The sequence below is a fragment of the Oryza glaberrima genome, chromosome 12 (genome assembly GCF_000147395.1).
Source record: "Oryza glaberrima chromosome 12, OglaRS2, whole genome shotgun sequence".
NCBI classification, from domain to species: domain Eukaryota; kingdom Viridiplantae; phylum Streptophyta; class Magnoliopsida; order Poales; family Poaceae; genus Oryza; species Oryza glaberrima.
The window spans coordinates 1,467,582-1,485,244 of record NC_068337.1 but is presented as its reverse complement, the minus strand read 5'-3'; the positions used below and the strand labels follow the sequence as shown (position 1 = coordinate 1,485,244).

The following is a 17,663-nucleotide window of genomic DNA, read 5'->3' as shown; positions in this document are numbered from 1 at the left end:
CAACTCTATGCAACGGTAAGGATGTTTTATTAGGCATGTTTAAAGTTAAAGCTAGTATAGGTTCTTAGTTCATTTAGAGACTATCTTATTACAATTTACAGCAGCAGTAGAGATGGTAAAATACTACTCTAACAATTAATACACCAAAACTATTTTTTTATTATCGTTCTTTTCTTTCATCGATTCTCATGCGACAAATGTTATTTTAGAAACACTAAAAGTCTGTCATTGTCACAAGTAACAAATATATTTCTCTGTCTTCTCTTTTTTATGTAAGTAAAATCATCTTATTAATAACTTCAAAACATGCTAATGATTGTCATTGTATATGCCTCAGCCATATTTGGTCAGAGATTTACAGGGAATCAATAATTGATTTTACGGATCTACTCTATCTAATTATTAACTGGAGATGATCTGTTCGTTTTTAACACCATGCAAAACCTGTCCATAAATAGTTCACACGCAAGGCCACAAAAGTATTCATCCAAAAAAACCATTCGACATCATCTTGCAGATAGATCGAGGTTTCACAATGGTCTCCTCCCATGGCATCGTCAATGCATTCTTCCTCTTCGCCGTCGCCCTCGTCGCGGCGTCTCAAGCTCAACATGCCGCCAACGCTGACTCTTTCATGTCCGGCGCATGCAAGATCGTCGCTGGCAGCAGCAGCGGCGTCATCAGCATCACGTTCTGCATGGACGCGCTCGGTTCCGACAGCCGGAGCCTCAACGCCAGCCACTACAGTGACCTCGCCATCATCGCCATCGACCTCCTGACATCCAACACGACGAGCACCAAGGCCAAGATAGACAACATCCTTAAGGACGACGGCAACGGCTTGAAACCCGGCGACGCCACGACGGTGTGCTTCCAGTCATGCCAGGCAACATACGCCAGCATGCTACAGGGTCAGCTTGGCATCTTCTACAACGTGCAAGCTGGCAGGTTTCCGGAGGCGATGTCGGCGTTGGAGAAGGCAGCCAACATGGTGGAGGAATGCGAGAAAGGGTTCGGGAAGAGTAATGTCAAGTCATTGCTCACCACAGAGAACCATGACAGCTTTGAGCTCGCCAAGCTTGGCGCTTTGTTACTCAATGAGGAACACTGATATCAAGAGACAATGTTTATATACACCTAGTCTTTTTTTTTCTTAGCATATCCCTTTGTCATGTCCTTTAATTTTGAAATAAACAAGGATCAAGGAGGTTAAGTTATATGGATTTGCAAAGAAAGAAAGAACATACAGACAAATACATGATTACGTAGTATGCGATCCCTTCGATGAGGAATATAAGGCATTTTAGTTTTTGACATGGCCTTTGATAACTTTGATCATTAATTTCTTTGATAATTTATATCAATATATTATAAAATTAACTTCATATGAAATACGAATATAGCGTCACCACATGTACTATATATCTACATGTTTTGGCGTAATTTTAATAAAAACTAAAATCCATGATCAGTCTAGAAAAAACTACTCCCTCCGTTTCAGGTTACAAGACGTTTTGACTTTGGTTAAAGTCAAACTACTTCAAGTTTGACTAAGTTTATGGAGAAACATAGTAATATTTATAATACCAAATTAGTTTCATTAAATCAGTAATTGAATATATTTTCATATTAAATTTGTCTTGGGTTAAAAATGTTATTGTATTTTTCTACGAACGTAGACAAACTTGAAGCAGTTTAACTTTGACCAAAGTCAAAATATTTTATAACTTGAAACGGAGGTAGTAAAATGCGCATATATTATATTTTCCAGCCGAGGGAGTTCTAATGCAGAATAGAGCAGAAATACTCTAGATGAATTCTATACCGTAAAAAAAGGGGGGGGGGGGAAGGCGGCCACCCTCAATCCCCGGGATTTTTGACTATTTGCCATCTTCCCCGATGCCACACTCCCAAATGCCATCTTCTCAAAAATTCTAGATAAATTGCCACCGGGTCCATATATTAGTTGATTCTCAGCCATTTTTTTCTTTTTTATGCCAAATCAGCATTGGATGGGGCGAAATCCCTGTTTTGCCCTTACGCACAGGGAGTGGGAGAAAAACTCTAATATTTGCATCGCTACTTTCTCCAGGCTTCGCATCGCTCCTCCTCGTCTGACTTCGCGTCGCTCCATGCTCTAGGCGACTCCGCCGGCGGTGGCCAAACAATGATACAATCCCAAGTAAAAGAACAGATCCTTTGTATTTCCCTCTTTGATTTGGCATCAATTTTTTTTCATGATCTTTGCTTCTTTTTTTTGATTGATCTGTCTAGGGTTTGGTTTTCAGAAAGGTTTGAGGGAGCCATGGCTCCACCCAATTGCAAGTTTTGTTGTATGTTCCAAGCTGTGTTTGCTTGTGAAATTGTTGTGCATTGAAGTTGGTTTCATTTTATTTGCTGTGAGCTGTGTTAAATTTGCACTAAACGGGTAGGGGTATCATTGTCATTTTCTTGAAGTGTCATGAGGTGGCTGCTGATGTGACGTCAAGAATGGACCAAAATGGTAGGAAATCAACTAATGTGGGGGGACCAATGGCAATTCAGCTACAATTTTTGGGAAGATGGCATTTAGGAGTGTGGCATTGGAGAAGATGGCAAATAGTCAAAAAAAAAATAAATAAAAAATCCCCAATCCCCCTGCCTATCGCGTTTCCCCACCCCCGATCCGCCGCTCCCCTCGCCCTCCTCCGCGCCGCGACCGATCTCCACCTCGACGGCCGCCTGCGCGCCGCCACCGAGTCCTCCGCGGCTGCCACCACCTCCTGAATCCGGCCTCCCACCACCCCATCGCACGGTGGCCTCCGTCGTCGACAGTTTGTCTCCTTTCTCCCCTTCATCACCGAGGGACATCTCCATCTAGGAAAAAAAGGTAAACAAAAATTCGTTTATGGCATTTGATTGCTGGACATCCCTCATATAGAAATTCGTTTGAGAGGTTTCTTGTGATATTGCCTTGTTGAAATTAGGTATGACCATTACGATTGAATTTAACACCTTTCTGTCTGAACGAACTAGAGAATGAACATTTTGCCTGTGAAATTACAAGATTTTGTATGTTTTCCTTGCCCCACGACAAGCTGATATGATGCCAAATGTACAATATAATTTGTTGCTCAAAGCATAGTTCGATCCTTTATTTTTATGTTTATTATGTTGAGCATTTGCTTGTTTAGGCTTATAGCCTCAGAGTTGAAGAGTTACTATTAAGACTGAACCCATAATCTTGTATGACTCCATTGTACAGCCGGCTTGTAGTCTAAGCACCGTCATCGGAAAAACTAAAAGTAATCTAAGCACTGTAAATTGACAATATTCGTCAAATCTCAGAGGCTGCTATCTGTGTTTTTTTTTCTTTTCTTTCCTTTTTTTTTTGCCAAAATTAAGCCTAGAACACTGTACTGTTAGCCCAGGGGTAGCAAAATCTTGGACTCTCACATTATAGCAGATGCGCCCTTGAACCGTACTAACTTCTGTGTCTTTGTGATCTTCCATGGTCGAGTAATAAAAACTGTACAACTCCATCTTTTTTAGGAATACTCACTCATCGGTTCTAGTCCCAAAGATTAGGCTCCTGAATTTTAGATGGATTTATTGTGCCTGCAAAAAGTTTGGTTTCTTGCAAGTCAGCCACTGGTACTATGATCCTATTACTGTTTTTCTCTTCTATCACATTCTGCCCTGCTACTTGCAAAAAAGAAACAAAAAAAAAGAGGGGGGGAAGGGGTCAGAAGGTCCTTACCTGGAGAATTATAAGTTATTGTAGGGTTTTCCTTTTTTTATGTTAATTAAATGATATTTTGCTGCTCGATGTTTATAAACTTGTGAAGTTCACAGGGCTGGCCCTGAGGCAGGTCAGTAAGGACGACCGATCTGGACCCCCATTAGTTAGGGGCCCCAAGCCCATAGATGGTACCTCTATATGCATGATAATAAAGGCCCAATCGGGCCAACAGTATGGCTACCGAAGGAAATCAGGATCAAGGGAGATGACACGCCACTCCAGTCTCCAGACGTGCTCTCGTCCTCGCCTGTTCCTCTTCTATTTCCCCCAGACCCCCTCCTCGTTCCTTCAATCCTTTCCTGAGACAAGCGTTGGTGTTGCCACCCCTGTCTCTTCTGATTTCTTTCTGTGATTTGTTTACCACTCGGACCAGTTTTGCTGACTTGCCTGTAATTCGTTTTCCCCTCTTCTATAGATCTGGTTCAGAGCTAGGAGACATATAAAGGCTCAGATTGGTGATTCTTACTAACAGTAGGCTGCTGGTATGATTTTCTTGGCTATAATGTAGGAGTATACAGAACTAAGATACAGTTTTGGAAAGGTTCTAAAGACTAGTATATTTTGAGGTGTTTTTTCAGATATAAAAATCTGAGGTATTCATGTTTTGTTAGTACTATTTCAGATTCTAACTAATTTGCACATCAAGGTACTAATGTACTCCATATTTTGTTAGTACTTGTGTTCGGAGGTCAGGGTAGATGTGTCTTGTTTAGCCCATATTTTCTGATTGTTATCCTGTAGAATAGATTGCTCATTTTAGCCTTAGTTCGTGCAGATGATTGTAGATGATCAAAGCTTTTAATACGCATCTTGTTGCATAAGGTTTTATTTGATATATGCAACAACCTAGAGAAAAATTCTGTCTGGTATGCCATCCTGTTCTTGTCTTTGATTCTGTTCTTTGAGTTGGCTTCAAATTACATGTCGCATTACAGAAAATTTTTTCTTATATTTTGCTAATCATTCTATAAAAACTATTAGTTCTTCTCTGAGAATGATTCACATGAAATTTGTGATGCCCATGTCACATGCAGTCCATTAAGGCCCTTGGCATGGCACATGCGACGGCAACCACAACCTTAGTTTTGTTTGTCATATCATCTCTGTGACTGTTTGGTGCACCTTATTTTTTCAAAGCTTGTAATTTTTTATTATCATTAGCAGCAACAGTGGATTTCAACTTTTCTTTGTCAATTGACTCTTAGATCTTACTGTGTATTACCATGTCATTTTCTACATGTATTTTACAGTATGTGTTTCAAATGCAGACACTGCACTATGGCGTCTAGACGCAATGTTCGGGGGTATGCTCCACTTCCTACAGAGGACAGGGATGACAGCAATCTTACTGATGATGTTGACCTTCGGTTCACTTACACCCCAAAATCCCTCAGAAAAATCCCGTGGAAGTCAATTGCCCTGGCACTATTCCTCCTCCTCCTAGGATGTTCGCTTCTCTTCCTGTCATATTTTATATTCACAGGTCACATGGAGGGGGATAACTCTCAGGCATATGGTCTCTTGTTCCTGGGCATCCTTGCCTTCCTTCCTGGTATGTTAATGTTCTTACCTTACATTTTCACGTTATTATGGAAATTTTTTCATCTTCTCAATGAAAAATTTTCCCCAATTATTAATTGATCATTTTCCATGACTTTGTTCAAAAGTATTTATTTTAGTGTAGTTTGTTGGAAATGTTGCTACATTTTTTTATAAACTTGATCAAATTTGAAGAAGTTTGACTTAGGACAAACCCAAAACGCCTTATAATATGGAACGGAGGGAGTGCCATACTGGAAACAGAATCTCTTTGGATATGAAATCTATTTAAATGTGCATTAGTGTAAAATTATGTCCTTTGTTATTATTGTAGATAGTAGACAGACATCTCTACTATTGTATCCATTTAGCGAGAAGGATTATATTGTTCTGACATTGTTTTGTAGGTTTTTATGAGACTCGAGTTGCTTACTATTCCTCGAGAGGAGCACCAGGGTACACCTTTGCATCTATTCCAGATTATTAACCTTCCATTGTTTTCATTTGTCTCACCAAGGGACAGTGGCGATAGAACATGGGCAAAAACTTCAGGATGCAGGAATCAAAATGAGCTCTTTATTTTATTACCACTAAAATGTTAACATCTAAATGAAGTCAGCTGCTGACTTCTGTGTTCACCCGATGGCATTGCTCACCAGGTGTCACTTATCTGTGCTGTACAGACAAAGTAAACTCGTGATCATACTCGTCTCTTGCTACATACTCCAGATGTAGATGGCTGTTTGTCACCAGGAGTAGATGGCTGTTTTAAAGTTACCGCATATTTTTATTCCACAATTCCATTGTATTTTGTGTTGGTATCATTAAGGTTTTTATTTTGGCTGCAGAAATAGTATAACCATACTTTCATCTATATATTCAAGCTCTTATAGCAGCTGATGGCAATGTGTATCATTTTGTACTGCTTTTCTCTATGATGATATTTGTATGGATAAATTCCTTCTGTGCTACTGGAAGGAAATCAATTCCTTTGCATATTTCGTTGAGAGAATAGTTACCGCTCCCTCTATTGGTCAGACCGTGCTCATCATGACCGGTCAGACTGCGCCCTACCTCGGCCAGATCATGCCTCTTGTGGCCGGTCTAACCATCTCACTAACTGTCGGTCAGACCAAGTACCAGGCTGGTTAGATCGGGCTACCTATAGCCGTCGGTCAGACCAAGTACCTGGCTTGTTAGATCGGGCTACCTATAGCCGGTCAGACCAACACCCTGGAGCCTTTTCCAGATTTTGTATGCCACAACTAATGGTACCGATGTTAATTGTTATTTGCCACCTATAATACTGTTGGTCATGTTATTCCATATACACATGGTATTTGCACCGATAATTGCTATAAGCTAAACCAAAATCATCAAGAAGATGGATTGGCACAAGACGCGTAGATTACTTTCAAAACTCTGTTGCGCCTTTACATTTTAGGCCATAAATATAAGAGGATGATCAATTAAGCCCTAAAGGCTAGTAATAATTCAATGTCATATAATAAATGTTGATACTTGTTTGTGATCGTTGCCAAACTTTGTAAAGCTTGACTGCATGCACGCATTAGTCAATTTTATAAAGATGTGCATTAAGGGGACATAAATGTTTAACAATTAGCCGGGTCCTATAACCTTATTTCTTAAAAAAAAGAACTATTTAGACTCCATTAATATGTCAACCATTGTATTACAATAAGGACCAATGTTTACTTGTATAAGTATAGAGTTCGTAATTAATGCAATCAAATTCAGCTAATAAATTAATTTCGAATGGAAGTTACCACAACCAGATTAAAATAGGGCTTTTTAATTTTTTTTTACTTACATATTGTAGTGTGATTTTGAAACAATTTCATAATTTTTGCATCACATAGCAATTTGAAACAGCAAGATATAATCGTCTTTTTGTTTCATTTCATCCATCATATTGAATTGGGACAATTTTATTCTTGCTGCTACTTTGATTCCGATATTGTTTTTCCCTATTTTTTGGTTTTCATTATTTCTTTTCAAATATTTTTTATAGAAGTTAGTGGGTCCAGGATTGCTAAACTAAAAAGTAATAAAACAAGAAATAATATTATTTCAACTTAACAGTTAACCTTTCTACCCGTGGAGATTTTGCCATATGCAAACAATACCCTTGAGTCATTTTCCTATCCCAAATCCAAATTCATGCCCCCAAACCTAAGGCAATAGCAGCTCAGCCAGGCGGCGAAGAGGAGGTGATGACAGCGGCAGTTCCGTGTAGGAAGGAGGCCCAGCCAAGCAGCTGCTCGTAGGGAGGAGGCGACAGTGGTGGCCCAACCAGGCAATGGCAGTGGCAGCTCCTCACAGGGAGGAGGAATCAGTGATAGCCTGGCTAGGCGGCAGCGGCTCCTTGTAGGGAGGAGGTGACGGTGGTGACGACTCTGCATAAGGAGTCAGTGGCCTAGCTAGAGCTCAACGCAGGAAGACGGCAGCTCAGTGCGATGAGATGGCGGCGGCTTGGTGTGGGGAGGTGATGGCGAGTAGGGCAAGCGACGGCGATCGGCGCGGGGTGGCTGCTGTGAGTAGGCGATGCAATAGCGACTCAGCGCAGGGAGTGTAGGATCAAGCAGGCCGACTAGAGGGGGGTGAATAGGCGGTTTTAAAACTTAATGGCACTTAAACAAAACTAACCTAAGTTGCTAAGCAAGGTAAGGTGCAAGGTTAACTAAGCAACTAAGTTAAGTTTTACAAACCTAGGTGATATGGGCTCAAATATGTCTCTATGAATGTAAATAGCACAAATGTAAATGCAACAAATAAATGAGACAAGAGACAAGGAATTTTTCACCGAGGTTCGGAAACTCGCCGGTTTCCTAATCCCCGTTGAGGCGAGCCCAACTCCACCGCTCAACCACGAAGCCACCGCACGCCCCCTTCGTCAAGGGGTGGGCAAGGCGGGAGCCGGCCCACGGAGAGGACTACCCAAGCCTCGATCACTCGGGGTAGTTCTTCCTTCACTCCGAAGGTGGTAAACTCCAAACCACTCACAAACGGAGCCGGGCTTCCTCCACAATCTCCTCGGAGAGGTCACCGGGCAACACCTACACAAGCCGTCTAGGAGGCGGCAACCTCCAAGAGTAACAAGTCTAGGATGCTTGCCGAGGATGATCAAGTGCCACACTAGCTAAAACAATGAAGCAATGCACTTGGATTGGCTTAACTCACTCTCTAACACCTCACTAGATAAACTAAGTGCACAAGGGTGTGAGAGCTCTTGCAAGGGTTCAAGATAATGCAATGGAGTGCCAAAACCTTACCCTTGCTGCTGGGGAGTGGGTATATATACCCCTAACCACCAAAACTAGCCGTTGGAACCGAAATCCCCAACTTTGTACTCTGCCGGTCAGACCGCCGTTGTGAGGCCGGTCAGACCGAACTACTTTGTAACGGCTAGAAAACTAGCCGTTATAGGGCAATCATTGAGCCCACTCAACCTGGCCGGTCTGACCGCAGTGTAGTGGCTGGTCAGACCGTCCACGGCTCGGTCAGACCGCCGTCGGCTCGGTCTGACCGGTTGCGGCTCTAGCGGCTCTGTATCGCCACCAAAAACCAGACCAGTGCAACAGACCAGTGGGGCCGGTCAGACCGGCTAACAGGCCCGGTCAGACCGGCCTAAGGCCCACGGTCAGACCGCAGGTCACTTTTCAGCTCAACTGACCGTTAGTAAAACGACGATATCTCTTGACTCGGGTCTCGGAATTTGGCGTTCTTGGACTTTATGGAAAGCTTATTCAAAGGACTATCCAACCCATGAACAATCCATCCAAGAAACACAACTTTTCTCAGGGAGAAAGGGCTCACACTCCAAAGGATACTCCACCGGACATAACCACATGAGGCTACCCAAACCTATAGGATTTGCCCACATCTCTCTTTGTTTAGGACTTGAGAAAACTCACCACACTTGGCTAGACAAGCCCACCAAATACACCTACATGCATATGAACTAATATGGCACAAGATCATCCACAAGCTCGCTTCATAGACCCCTCTTGATAGTACGGCGCCTATCTAGCAAATCCAGTCTACACCAAACACCAAGACCGGGAAAAGACTAAGAAAACATTCTTAGCTACATTATACCTTTGCCTTGCGCCATCCATCTTGGGGTCAAGCTTGAGTCGAGATCAACACTTGTGACCATTTGATTCAACCATGTTTATACCAAGGTATTTACCATCATTTGTCAAGACTTTCTTCTCATCACAAGCTTGATTTCATTCTTGCCAACATGGCGATGTCCTTGGCTTGGTGACCATTAACCCATGGTGTCATCCATTAGCCTCATCATAGTGGGACCTATTCCTTTTCACATCTCAAAGGAGAACATTAGTCTCAACAAATCGGTTGTCATCCTTCACTTGATGACCAACCGGTTGCATATGAAAGATATGGATATGTTTGTTGAGTATTCATTAACATCACAAGTGTCATATACTCGTATGCAACTCAAGTGCAAAGATCGTCGAATACCCGTTGCCTCGTTCATCTTCCCTCGGTGGGTGGTGGGCAGCGGTCGAGTGGATCGCCGGCGGCGAGCGGTGGACTGCGGCGAGCGCCGTTCGACGGCGTGCGCCGTCTGGCGGAAGCGTCTGGGGGCACTGAACCGTTGGCGCGCGAGGTAAGTAGAAAAGAAAAGAGGTGGTCGACGGCAGCCAGTCGGCGGTATTGGTGGTACTGATTCCTAGCACGCTGGTAGTCTTGGCAACCGATGTCTGGGAGCTAGTCTCGCAGCTGGTTGTTAAGCAACACTAGAGAATGGAGAAACGGAGAGGATGCCGAAGACGTCTGACGCTGGCACCAACGGTGTCGCTAGACATTTCGCCGGAACAGGAAGAGTCCATGGCGGCTCCTCAGAGTATTGCTGGCGATTGTCTCGATAGTGAAGAGACAACGAGAGGTGCATCACCTGCTTCATCACTAGGGACTTCGTACCCTAAGCGCAGGTTCTCCGCACCAACAAAGTTCCTCGCTGATGAACCATTGTGCACACCGAAATCACAACCTTTTGGGTCACGGTTTTGGGTGCTAGGGAGTGAGGATAACTCTGAGTCGGAAGTGGAAGAACTTGAGGAAGGCGGTGTGGAACAAGGAGTTGAATCAGAGGAAATTTTAGAGGGGGATTTCATTCAAAGAGCGTTGAGGGTGGGTTTCACGGTGGATGAGGTGGTGGCAGCAGGAGAAAGTTTGTTGTGTTTGAGCTCATCACGTAAGGCTCGCTCTGTTTCCAATCTTGCTAGAACAAGGAAGGGGAGGCGAGCAGAGGTGGTTGTAGATGCGGTGATCAGCAATAGAGCGAGATGTAAACCTTGGAGAGGCCCGCTGCCCAAGGCTAGACCTTCACAGCAGTGCACTTTCGAGGATTATCTGTTCGCAGCTCTTGAGAAAAACAGTGCAAGAGACCTTCGGCCGGCAGTGCTGTGCCCGGCCGGGAAGTCGTTGTTGCTTGCCGGCGGAACGCAGGCGAACCTCGAGGAGGTAGATGGCGACTGTTTTTTTTCAAACGAAGGGGGACAGGAAGACATCGTGATCTTGGCAGCGAATCCGTCGGGTGGCAGTTGGTCGGGCGTGATTACCACACGACGATTTGGGCTGGGCCAGAAGTTAATCACACCTTTGGGCCGGCTTTTGTCCAGAGCGGGTAGTTACAAGTGGGCCACACAAAGGAAGGCGAACGGATGTTTTTGTTACGAAGAGGAGGCGATGCAGCAGACCACATTGACAGACCAATCCACACGCAAAAAATCTAATCAGCGAGAGGGTGGGCACGAGGGCGATAGCGGCGGCAGTAAGGTGGAAGGCAAGAACAAGGCAGCGGCCATGGCTTGGAGAGGGGATGGTGGAGGTGGCTGCTGGGGGTATGGAGCTCAAGGAGGGGATGGAGCAAGCAGGCACAGGAGAGATGGAGAGGAAGGCTGGTTTGGAGGAAACCTAGGGTTTGCACCGGGCACTGGTCCTCCTGGCAACAGAGGTAGGTTCCATCCAAGGGGGGCTCGAAGCTTCGGTAGGAGAGGAGGCTTTGTGGGACGACCTGGGAGACAGTTAGATGGCTGGAAGAATAGAGGTTTTGGGGGGCAACAGCAGCATGGCAGGTTTCAGTCGAGAGGTCTTCATAATCAGCAGCAACATTCTCAAGCTTTAGGAAGGTTAGGAAGCCGGGGCAGTAGCGGAGTGAAGGGGGATAAGGATGGGAAGGGGGAGGCAGGAGGCAGTGGTGGTACAATGGGGGCAAAAGCTGATGCTACCTTGGGAGAGGGGAGTGTCCGGATAGGAGACATGGCAGTGGTTGTGAATCAGCAGGGATGTCAAGGAGAAGAGGGCAAGGAAGATATTGGAAAGGGTTTGGAGCTGGCTAATAGTGAAGAACAGCAAGAAAGAGGAGAGCTGGGATCATCACGGGCAAGGGTAAAGATATGTGCGAGGTGCTCTCAAAAGGGACATATCTCGGCTAATTGTTCCACTATGTTGTACTGTGATATTTGTGACAGCCACGATCATGTGAATCATAGATGTCCGGTGCTTAAAGAATCTAGACCAGCAGCTCATGCGGTGGGTTATTCGGTGGAGGGATTGGGCTTCTACCACATACCACATCAGCCGCTACAGAGGGGGAAGAAGGGGTCTAAAATAGCTCTAGTGAAAGTAGTGGGAGGGATGATTACAAAAGAAAAGGTAGTCTCTACCCTTCAAAAGGTTGTTTCAGCCAAATGGAAGTGGGAACCGATTGAACAAGGAGATGATTCCTATATGGTAGTGTTTCCGTCTAAAGTGGAGTTGCAGCGTGCTATTGCATTTGGTGGAGCGGATGTGAAGGAGAATGGAGCATCTACGGGGGTGAGGTTGCTGTTTGAGGAATGGGTAGAGAAGGAGGAAGGTTTTTTGCTCCCCAAGGTTTGGGTGAGGATTTATGGGCTGAGAAAGAAGCTTAGGGATTTTCTTACATTGTGGGCGGTAGGATCTTTATTGGGTGCTACCCAAACAGTGGATATGAAGACCACGAGGAAGAATGATTTTGGGAGAATATTTGTGGCGGTTTTGAATCCAAGGCTCATTCCGAGTAGTCTTGATGTGGTTATTGGGGATCACTTCTTTGAGCTCAAGGTTAAAGTGGAAAAGATGGGTTTTGACGAGAATGGGGAAGAGGTGGAAATAGAACATGATGGTAGTGGTGATGAGGGTTTGGAAGAAGGAAAAGAATATGAGCTGGGGTGGGAGGGAGAAGATGGAGTGGGGAATAAGGAGGAAAATGAGGATAACATGGTGATTGATGGAGGTGGCAGTGGAGATTTGGGTAGGCAAGGTGATCCAATTTTAGGGGAAGAACAAGGCCATGGGGAGGCAGATTTGGAGGAGAAGGTTCAGCAAGGGCAGTGGAAATTTTAGATATGGTGATGAAAAACGTGTTAAATGAGGCAGCGCAAAAGGTAATGGAAGAAGAAGGGCAGCAGGGAGGAGGGGAGGAAGAGCTGGCTGAACGGGTTAAGGGAGGAGAGGGAGATGATGGGGGAGGGAAGGGATTGGAGGTCACGATGGAGGAGAAAGTGACAAAAGCTGCACACATAAAGGAGGTCTCTTTGACGCCGACGCGAGCTTGCTCGAGGTTGGCGGCAAGTGGTGGGCAGCATTCGGTGGAGAAGGCTGAAAAGAGGAAGGCATGGAAGAACCTCGACACTCAGCTAGGTAACAAGTCTAAAAACTCGTTTTTGTCTTTCTCGAATTCTTCTATAGTTAAAGACTTGCAAAACCTAGGGGTGAACTTAGGAAAATCTAGTTTTGATATGTATAACTCAGTTGATAGCTTAAAGGATCTAGAGAGAAGTAGGGTGGAACATGCTTTAGCTTTTGACTCGTTTTGTGAGAATAATAACGATGAGTTGTCGGATTTTGAAGAAGATGAGATGCATAACGTGGCTCTCAGGCACTTATGTGGGGATTTAATGGATGAGGTTATGGATGATGCAGAAAATCACCTAAACTGTGATATGCATAATGGCATCCGAGTTTATAAGCGTAAGAAATATCGCAATAAGTTAAAGAAGCAAGGGTAAGAATTGCGAAGCTATATAAAAAAAATGTCAATCATGAAAGGGATCTTTTGGAATAGCAGAGGTCTTAGTGACTTGGCTAAGTTTAGATTCCTTTCTGACACGTCCAAGGAGTTGAAGCTAGACTTCATTGCTCTTTTAGAAACATGTAAAAAAGATTTTTCTGAATCATGTCTTAAGCATATTTGCGGTGGTAGAGACTTCATGTGGCATTGGACTAGACCGAGAGGTAGGTCTGGTGGGATTCTCTTAGGAGTTAACTTAGAGGTTATGGAGGTGGCTTCAATTGATGAAGGAGAGTTTTATGTCAAGTTTCATGTGAGAAATAAGGAGGATGGCTTTCAGTGGATTCTTGTGGCAGTCTATGGAGCTGCTCAGGAGGAATTCAAAGAGGACTTCTTAGTGGAGTTGGTGAATGCATGTAATAAAGAACCGTATCCATTGTTGGTGGGAGGGGATTTCAATATCATTAGAAATCCTAGTGAGAAAAATAATGATAGGTACAATGACAAGTGGCCTTTTTTATTTAATGCGGTCATTGACAGTGTTAACTTGAGGGAGTTAGCACTATCTGGTCGCAAGTTCACTTGGGCAAGCTCTATGCAAAATCCAACGTTTGAAAAACTAGATAGGGTGCTTACCAGTACAGAATGGGAACTAAGATTTCCACTTGCTACTGTTAGAGCACTGAACAGAGAGTTCTCTGATCACACGCCACTTTTGTTGGATACTGGATCAGGGACTCACGGAAATAAACAACCGCTTTTTAAGTTTGAGCTAGGGTGGTTGTTAACAAAAGGTTTTCTGGAATTGGTCACAGATGTTTGGAGAAAGGAAAGTAGAGGGTCGACCAAGTTAGAGAAATGGCAAAATAAGATTAGGAGGTTGAGACAATTTTTGAGAGGATGGGCTAAGAACATTAATGGAGCATATAAAAAGGAAAAGGCTATTCTAATCGCGAAAGCGGAAGAGCTAGATAAGAAGGCGGAGTCTCAATTACTGTCTAGACAGGAGTTGGACCTAAAAAATTATGTGAAACAGAGGCTATCCTTTTTGTTGAGGGAAGAGGAAATTAAGTGGCTTCAAAGGGCAAAAACAAAGCGAATCTTAGAAGGGGATCGAAACACGAAATACTACCATTTGATAGCAAATGGAAAGCATAGGAAGACTAGGATTTTTCAGCTAGAACAGGAGAAAGGGGTAATCAGAGGGGATGTACAAATTAAGAAGTATATCACCAAATTTTATAAAGATCTGTTTGGGGCTCCAGTGGGAAATAACTTTTCCTTGATGGAATCGCAAAGAGAGGACATTCCTCAGGTTTCGGAAGAAGAAAATGAAGTGTTAACGAAAAGTTTTTCAGAGGACGAAGTAAAAGAGGCCATCTTTCAAATGGAACATAATAAGGCGCCGGGACCAGATGGCTTCCCGGCAGAGTTCTATCAAGTGTTCTGGCATGTAATTAAGGATGATCTCGTGGCTATGTTTCATGACTTTCATGATATGAAGTTACCCCTTCATAGCCTAAACTTTGGCATCATCACTTTGTTACCAAAGCAAGAGGAAGTAAGAAAGATTCAACAGTATAGACCAATTTGTCTTTTGAATGTGAGTTTTAAGATTTTTACTAAGGTCATAGCCAATAGAGTAGCTCTAGTAGCTCAAAAGGTTATTAGACCATCACAATCAGCCTTCTTACCAGGGAGAAACATTATGGAAGGGGTAGTAATTTTACATGAAACAATTCATGAGATCCATAGGAAAAGAAGAGACGGAGTTATCTTGAAACTAGATTTTGAGAAGGCGTATGATAAAGTTGATTGGAGGTTTCTACAACAGACTTTGAAGATGAAAGGATTCTCGCCAAAGTGGTGTGAATGGATTGATATGATTGTGAGAGGAGGGAGTGTAGCTGTGAAGGTGAACGGGGATGTGGGGAACTTTTTCCAAACAAAAAAAGGGCTTAGACAAGGGGATCCGTTGTCTCCAATACTCTTTAACCTAGTGGCTGATATGTTAGCATTGCTAATGCACAGGGCGAATGAGCAAAAGAAAATTCGTGGTCTCGTTCCATATCTTGTAGACGACGGGCTCTCAATTCTGCAATATGCAGATGATACTATTCTTTTTATGGAGCATGATCTAGAGGAGGCCAGGAATCTCAAGTTAGTGCTAAGCACTTTTGAGAAATTATCTGGGCTTAAGATCAACTTTCATAAAAGTGAGCTTTTTTATTTTGGTAAGGCAAAGGAAGTGATGATGGATTACGTAAAGATTTTTGGGTGTGATATGGGAAAGTATCCATTTAAATATCTAGGTATCCCAATGCATCATAAGAGAATCTCAAACAAGGATTGGCAGGCTATTGAGGATAGATTCCAGAAAAAATTAAGCAGCTGGAAAGGGAAACACTTGTCGGTAGGAGGGAGGTTGGTCTTGATTAATTCAGTTTTGAGTAGTTTGGCCATGTTCATGCTCTCTTTTTTCGAGATACCTAAGGGTATACTTAAGAAGCTAGACTATTATAGGTCCAGGTTCTTTTGGCAGTGTGATGAGCATAAGAAGAAATATAGGTTGGCCAAATGGAGTGTTTTATGTAGCCCTAAGGAGTGTGGTGGCCTCGAGATCCAAAACTTGGAAACACAGAATAGATGTTTGCTAAGCAAATGGTTGTTCCAATTGATAAATGAGGAAGGGGTGTGGCAAACCTTGCTTAGAAGGAAATACTTGTCAAATAAGACTATAACCCAGGTAGAAAGGTGTCCAGGAGACTCACACTTTTGGGGAGGACTCATGGAGGTTAAGAGGGACTTCCTTTCTTTCGGATCTTGGGTAGTTCATGATGGGGCACAAGTGAGGTTTTGGGAGGACTGTTGGTGTGGGGATACGTCTTTCGACAAAGTTTTTCCCACACTTTATTCGTTGGTTAGGAGAAGGAATGTAACTGTAGCAGGGGTGCTAAGCACGCTGCCTTTAAATGTGTCGTTCAGGAGAGCATTGATAGGGGATAACCGAAGATATTGGTACCAATTAGTGGCAAAAGTATGTTCCTTTAACCTTTCGGAACAAAGTGACTCGTTCAAGTGGAGGTTGAAAGGAGATGGAACCTTTTCGGTAAACTCTATGTATAAGGCTATTATGTATCAAGATATTATACCAAGGAAATCTTTGATTTGGAAACTTAAAATTCCACTGAAAATAAAGATTTTCCTGTGGTACATGCAAAAGGGCGTTATGTTAACAAAAGATAATATGGCGAAAAGAAAGTGGAAAGGTAGTACTAAGTGTTGTTTTTGTAGCTCTAATGAGAACATACATCACCTTTTCCTTGAATGTAGTGTTGCAAGGTATATATGGAGTGCTATACATATCACCTTTGGTATTCCACCGCCTAATAGTGTTGCGCATCTTTTCGGTAGTTGGCTTAATGGTTTGCATCCTAAGCTAAGATATCTCTTTCTGGGGTGTATTGGGGCGCTATGTTGGGCGTTATGGTTATGCCGAAATGATGTGGTATTTCATGGTACCAAAATTAATTCTTTTTTGCAGGTAATATTCAGAGGAACACACTGGGCGCGTCAATGGGCCTTGTTGCTTAATGAAGAAGATGGAATCATGGTGAAAAATGGATGCATGTTGTTAGAAGACAATGTGATGAATTTCTTTTCCAAGCAGGGTTGGAATTTTAGAGGAAGATTACAAGCGTAGACTTTGGTTTCCTCTCTTGCTTTGTGTGTTTGAAAGTTGCTTATTTGGATGTAACCCTTAGGTTGGCTATGCCATCATCTTGTTAAAACTGCGGGGTCTATGTACCTATTTATACTTTGTTTGGCCGTGTGCATTCATCTTATGATGCAGAGGCCGGGCGCTGCCCATTATCTAAAAAAAGTGCAAAGATCCGATATAAATAATAGGTGAACAACATGGATCTAAAACATGCACAATAAATGTATAGGATTTGCTCCCCCTAAGTATATGCATACAAAGAAATATATAAGAGAGACAAGTGTATGCATAAGTAAAGAAGAACCAATGGGGGTTTATCATATACACATAGAGAAGGCATATGTAGTAATGATGAAGATAAACAAAAAAACACATACCTTCATGATCTCCATGTTCTCAATGTAAAGGAGACTAAATAAGATAAGACTCAAGTAAACATTAGTCTCACACTTATATAACAATAACATGGAAATCATATATATGAACCTATCAAAAAGTAGGAGATAAGAAGTGATACATATCGCTTTATCTCCATG

The 17,663-nt window shown here is 43.1% G+C and overlaps 2 protein-coding genes across 2 annotated transcripts; both read left to right on the top strand.

Annotated features, from left to right (window-relative positions):
* The first annotated feature begins 505 nt into the window (after window positions 1–505).
* Window positions 506–1,303, top strand: LOC127756815 (uncharacterized). Its single transcript, XM_052282194.1, has one exon. It carries the CDS (start codon window positions 536–538, stop codon window positions 1,109–1,111), a length of 576 nt encoding a protein of 191 aa, XP_052138154.1. The 5' UTR covers window positions 506–535; the 3' UTR covers window positions 1,112–1,303.
* Window positions 1,304–2,591: 1,288 nt separating this feature from the next.
* Window positions 2,592–6,217, top strand: LOC127756817 (uncharacterized). The gene is made up of 3 exons (XM_052282195.1): window positions 2,592–2,869; window positions 5,050–5,333; window positions 5,728–6,217. The coding sequence occupies exons 2-3, from the start codon at window positions 5,060–5,062 to the stop codon at window positions 5,805–5,807; spliced, it is 354 nt and encodes a 117-aa protein (XP_052138155.1). The 5' UTR covers window positions 2,592–2,869; window positions 5,050–5,059; the 3' UTR covers window positions 5,808–6,217.
* The last annotated feature ends 11,446 nt before the right edge of the window (window positions 6,218–17,663 follow it).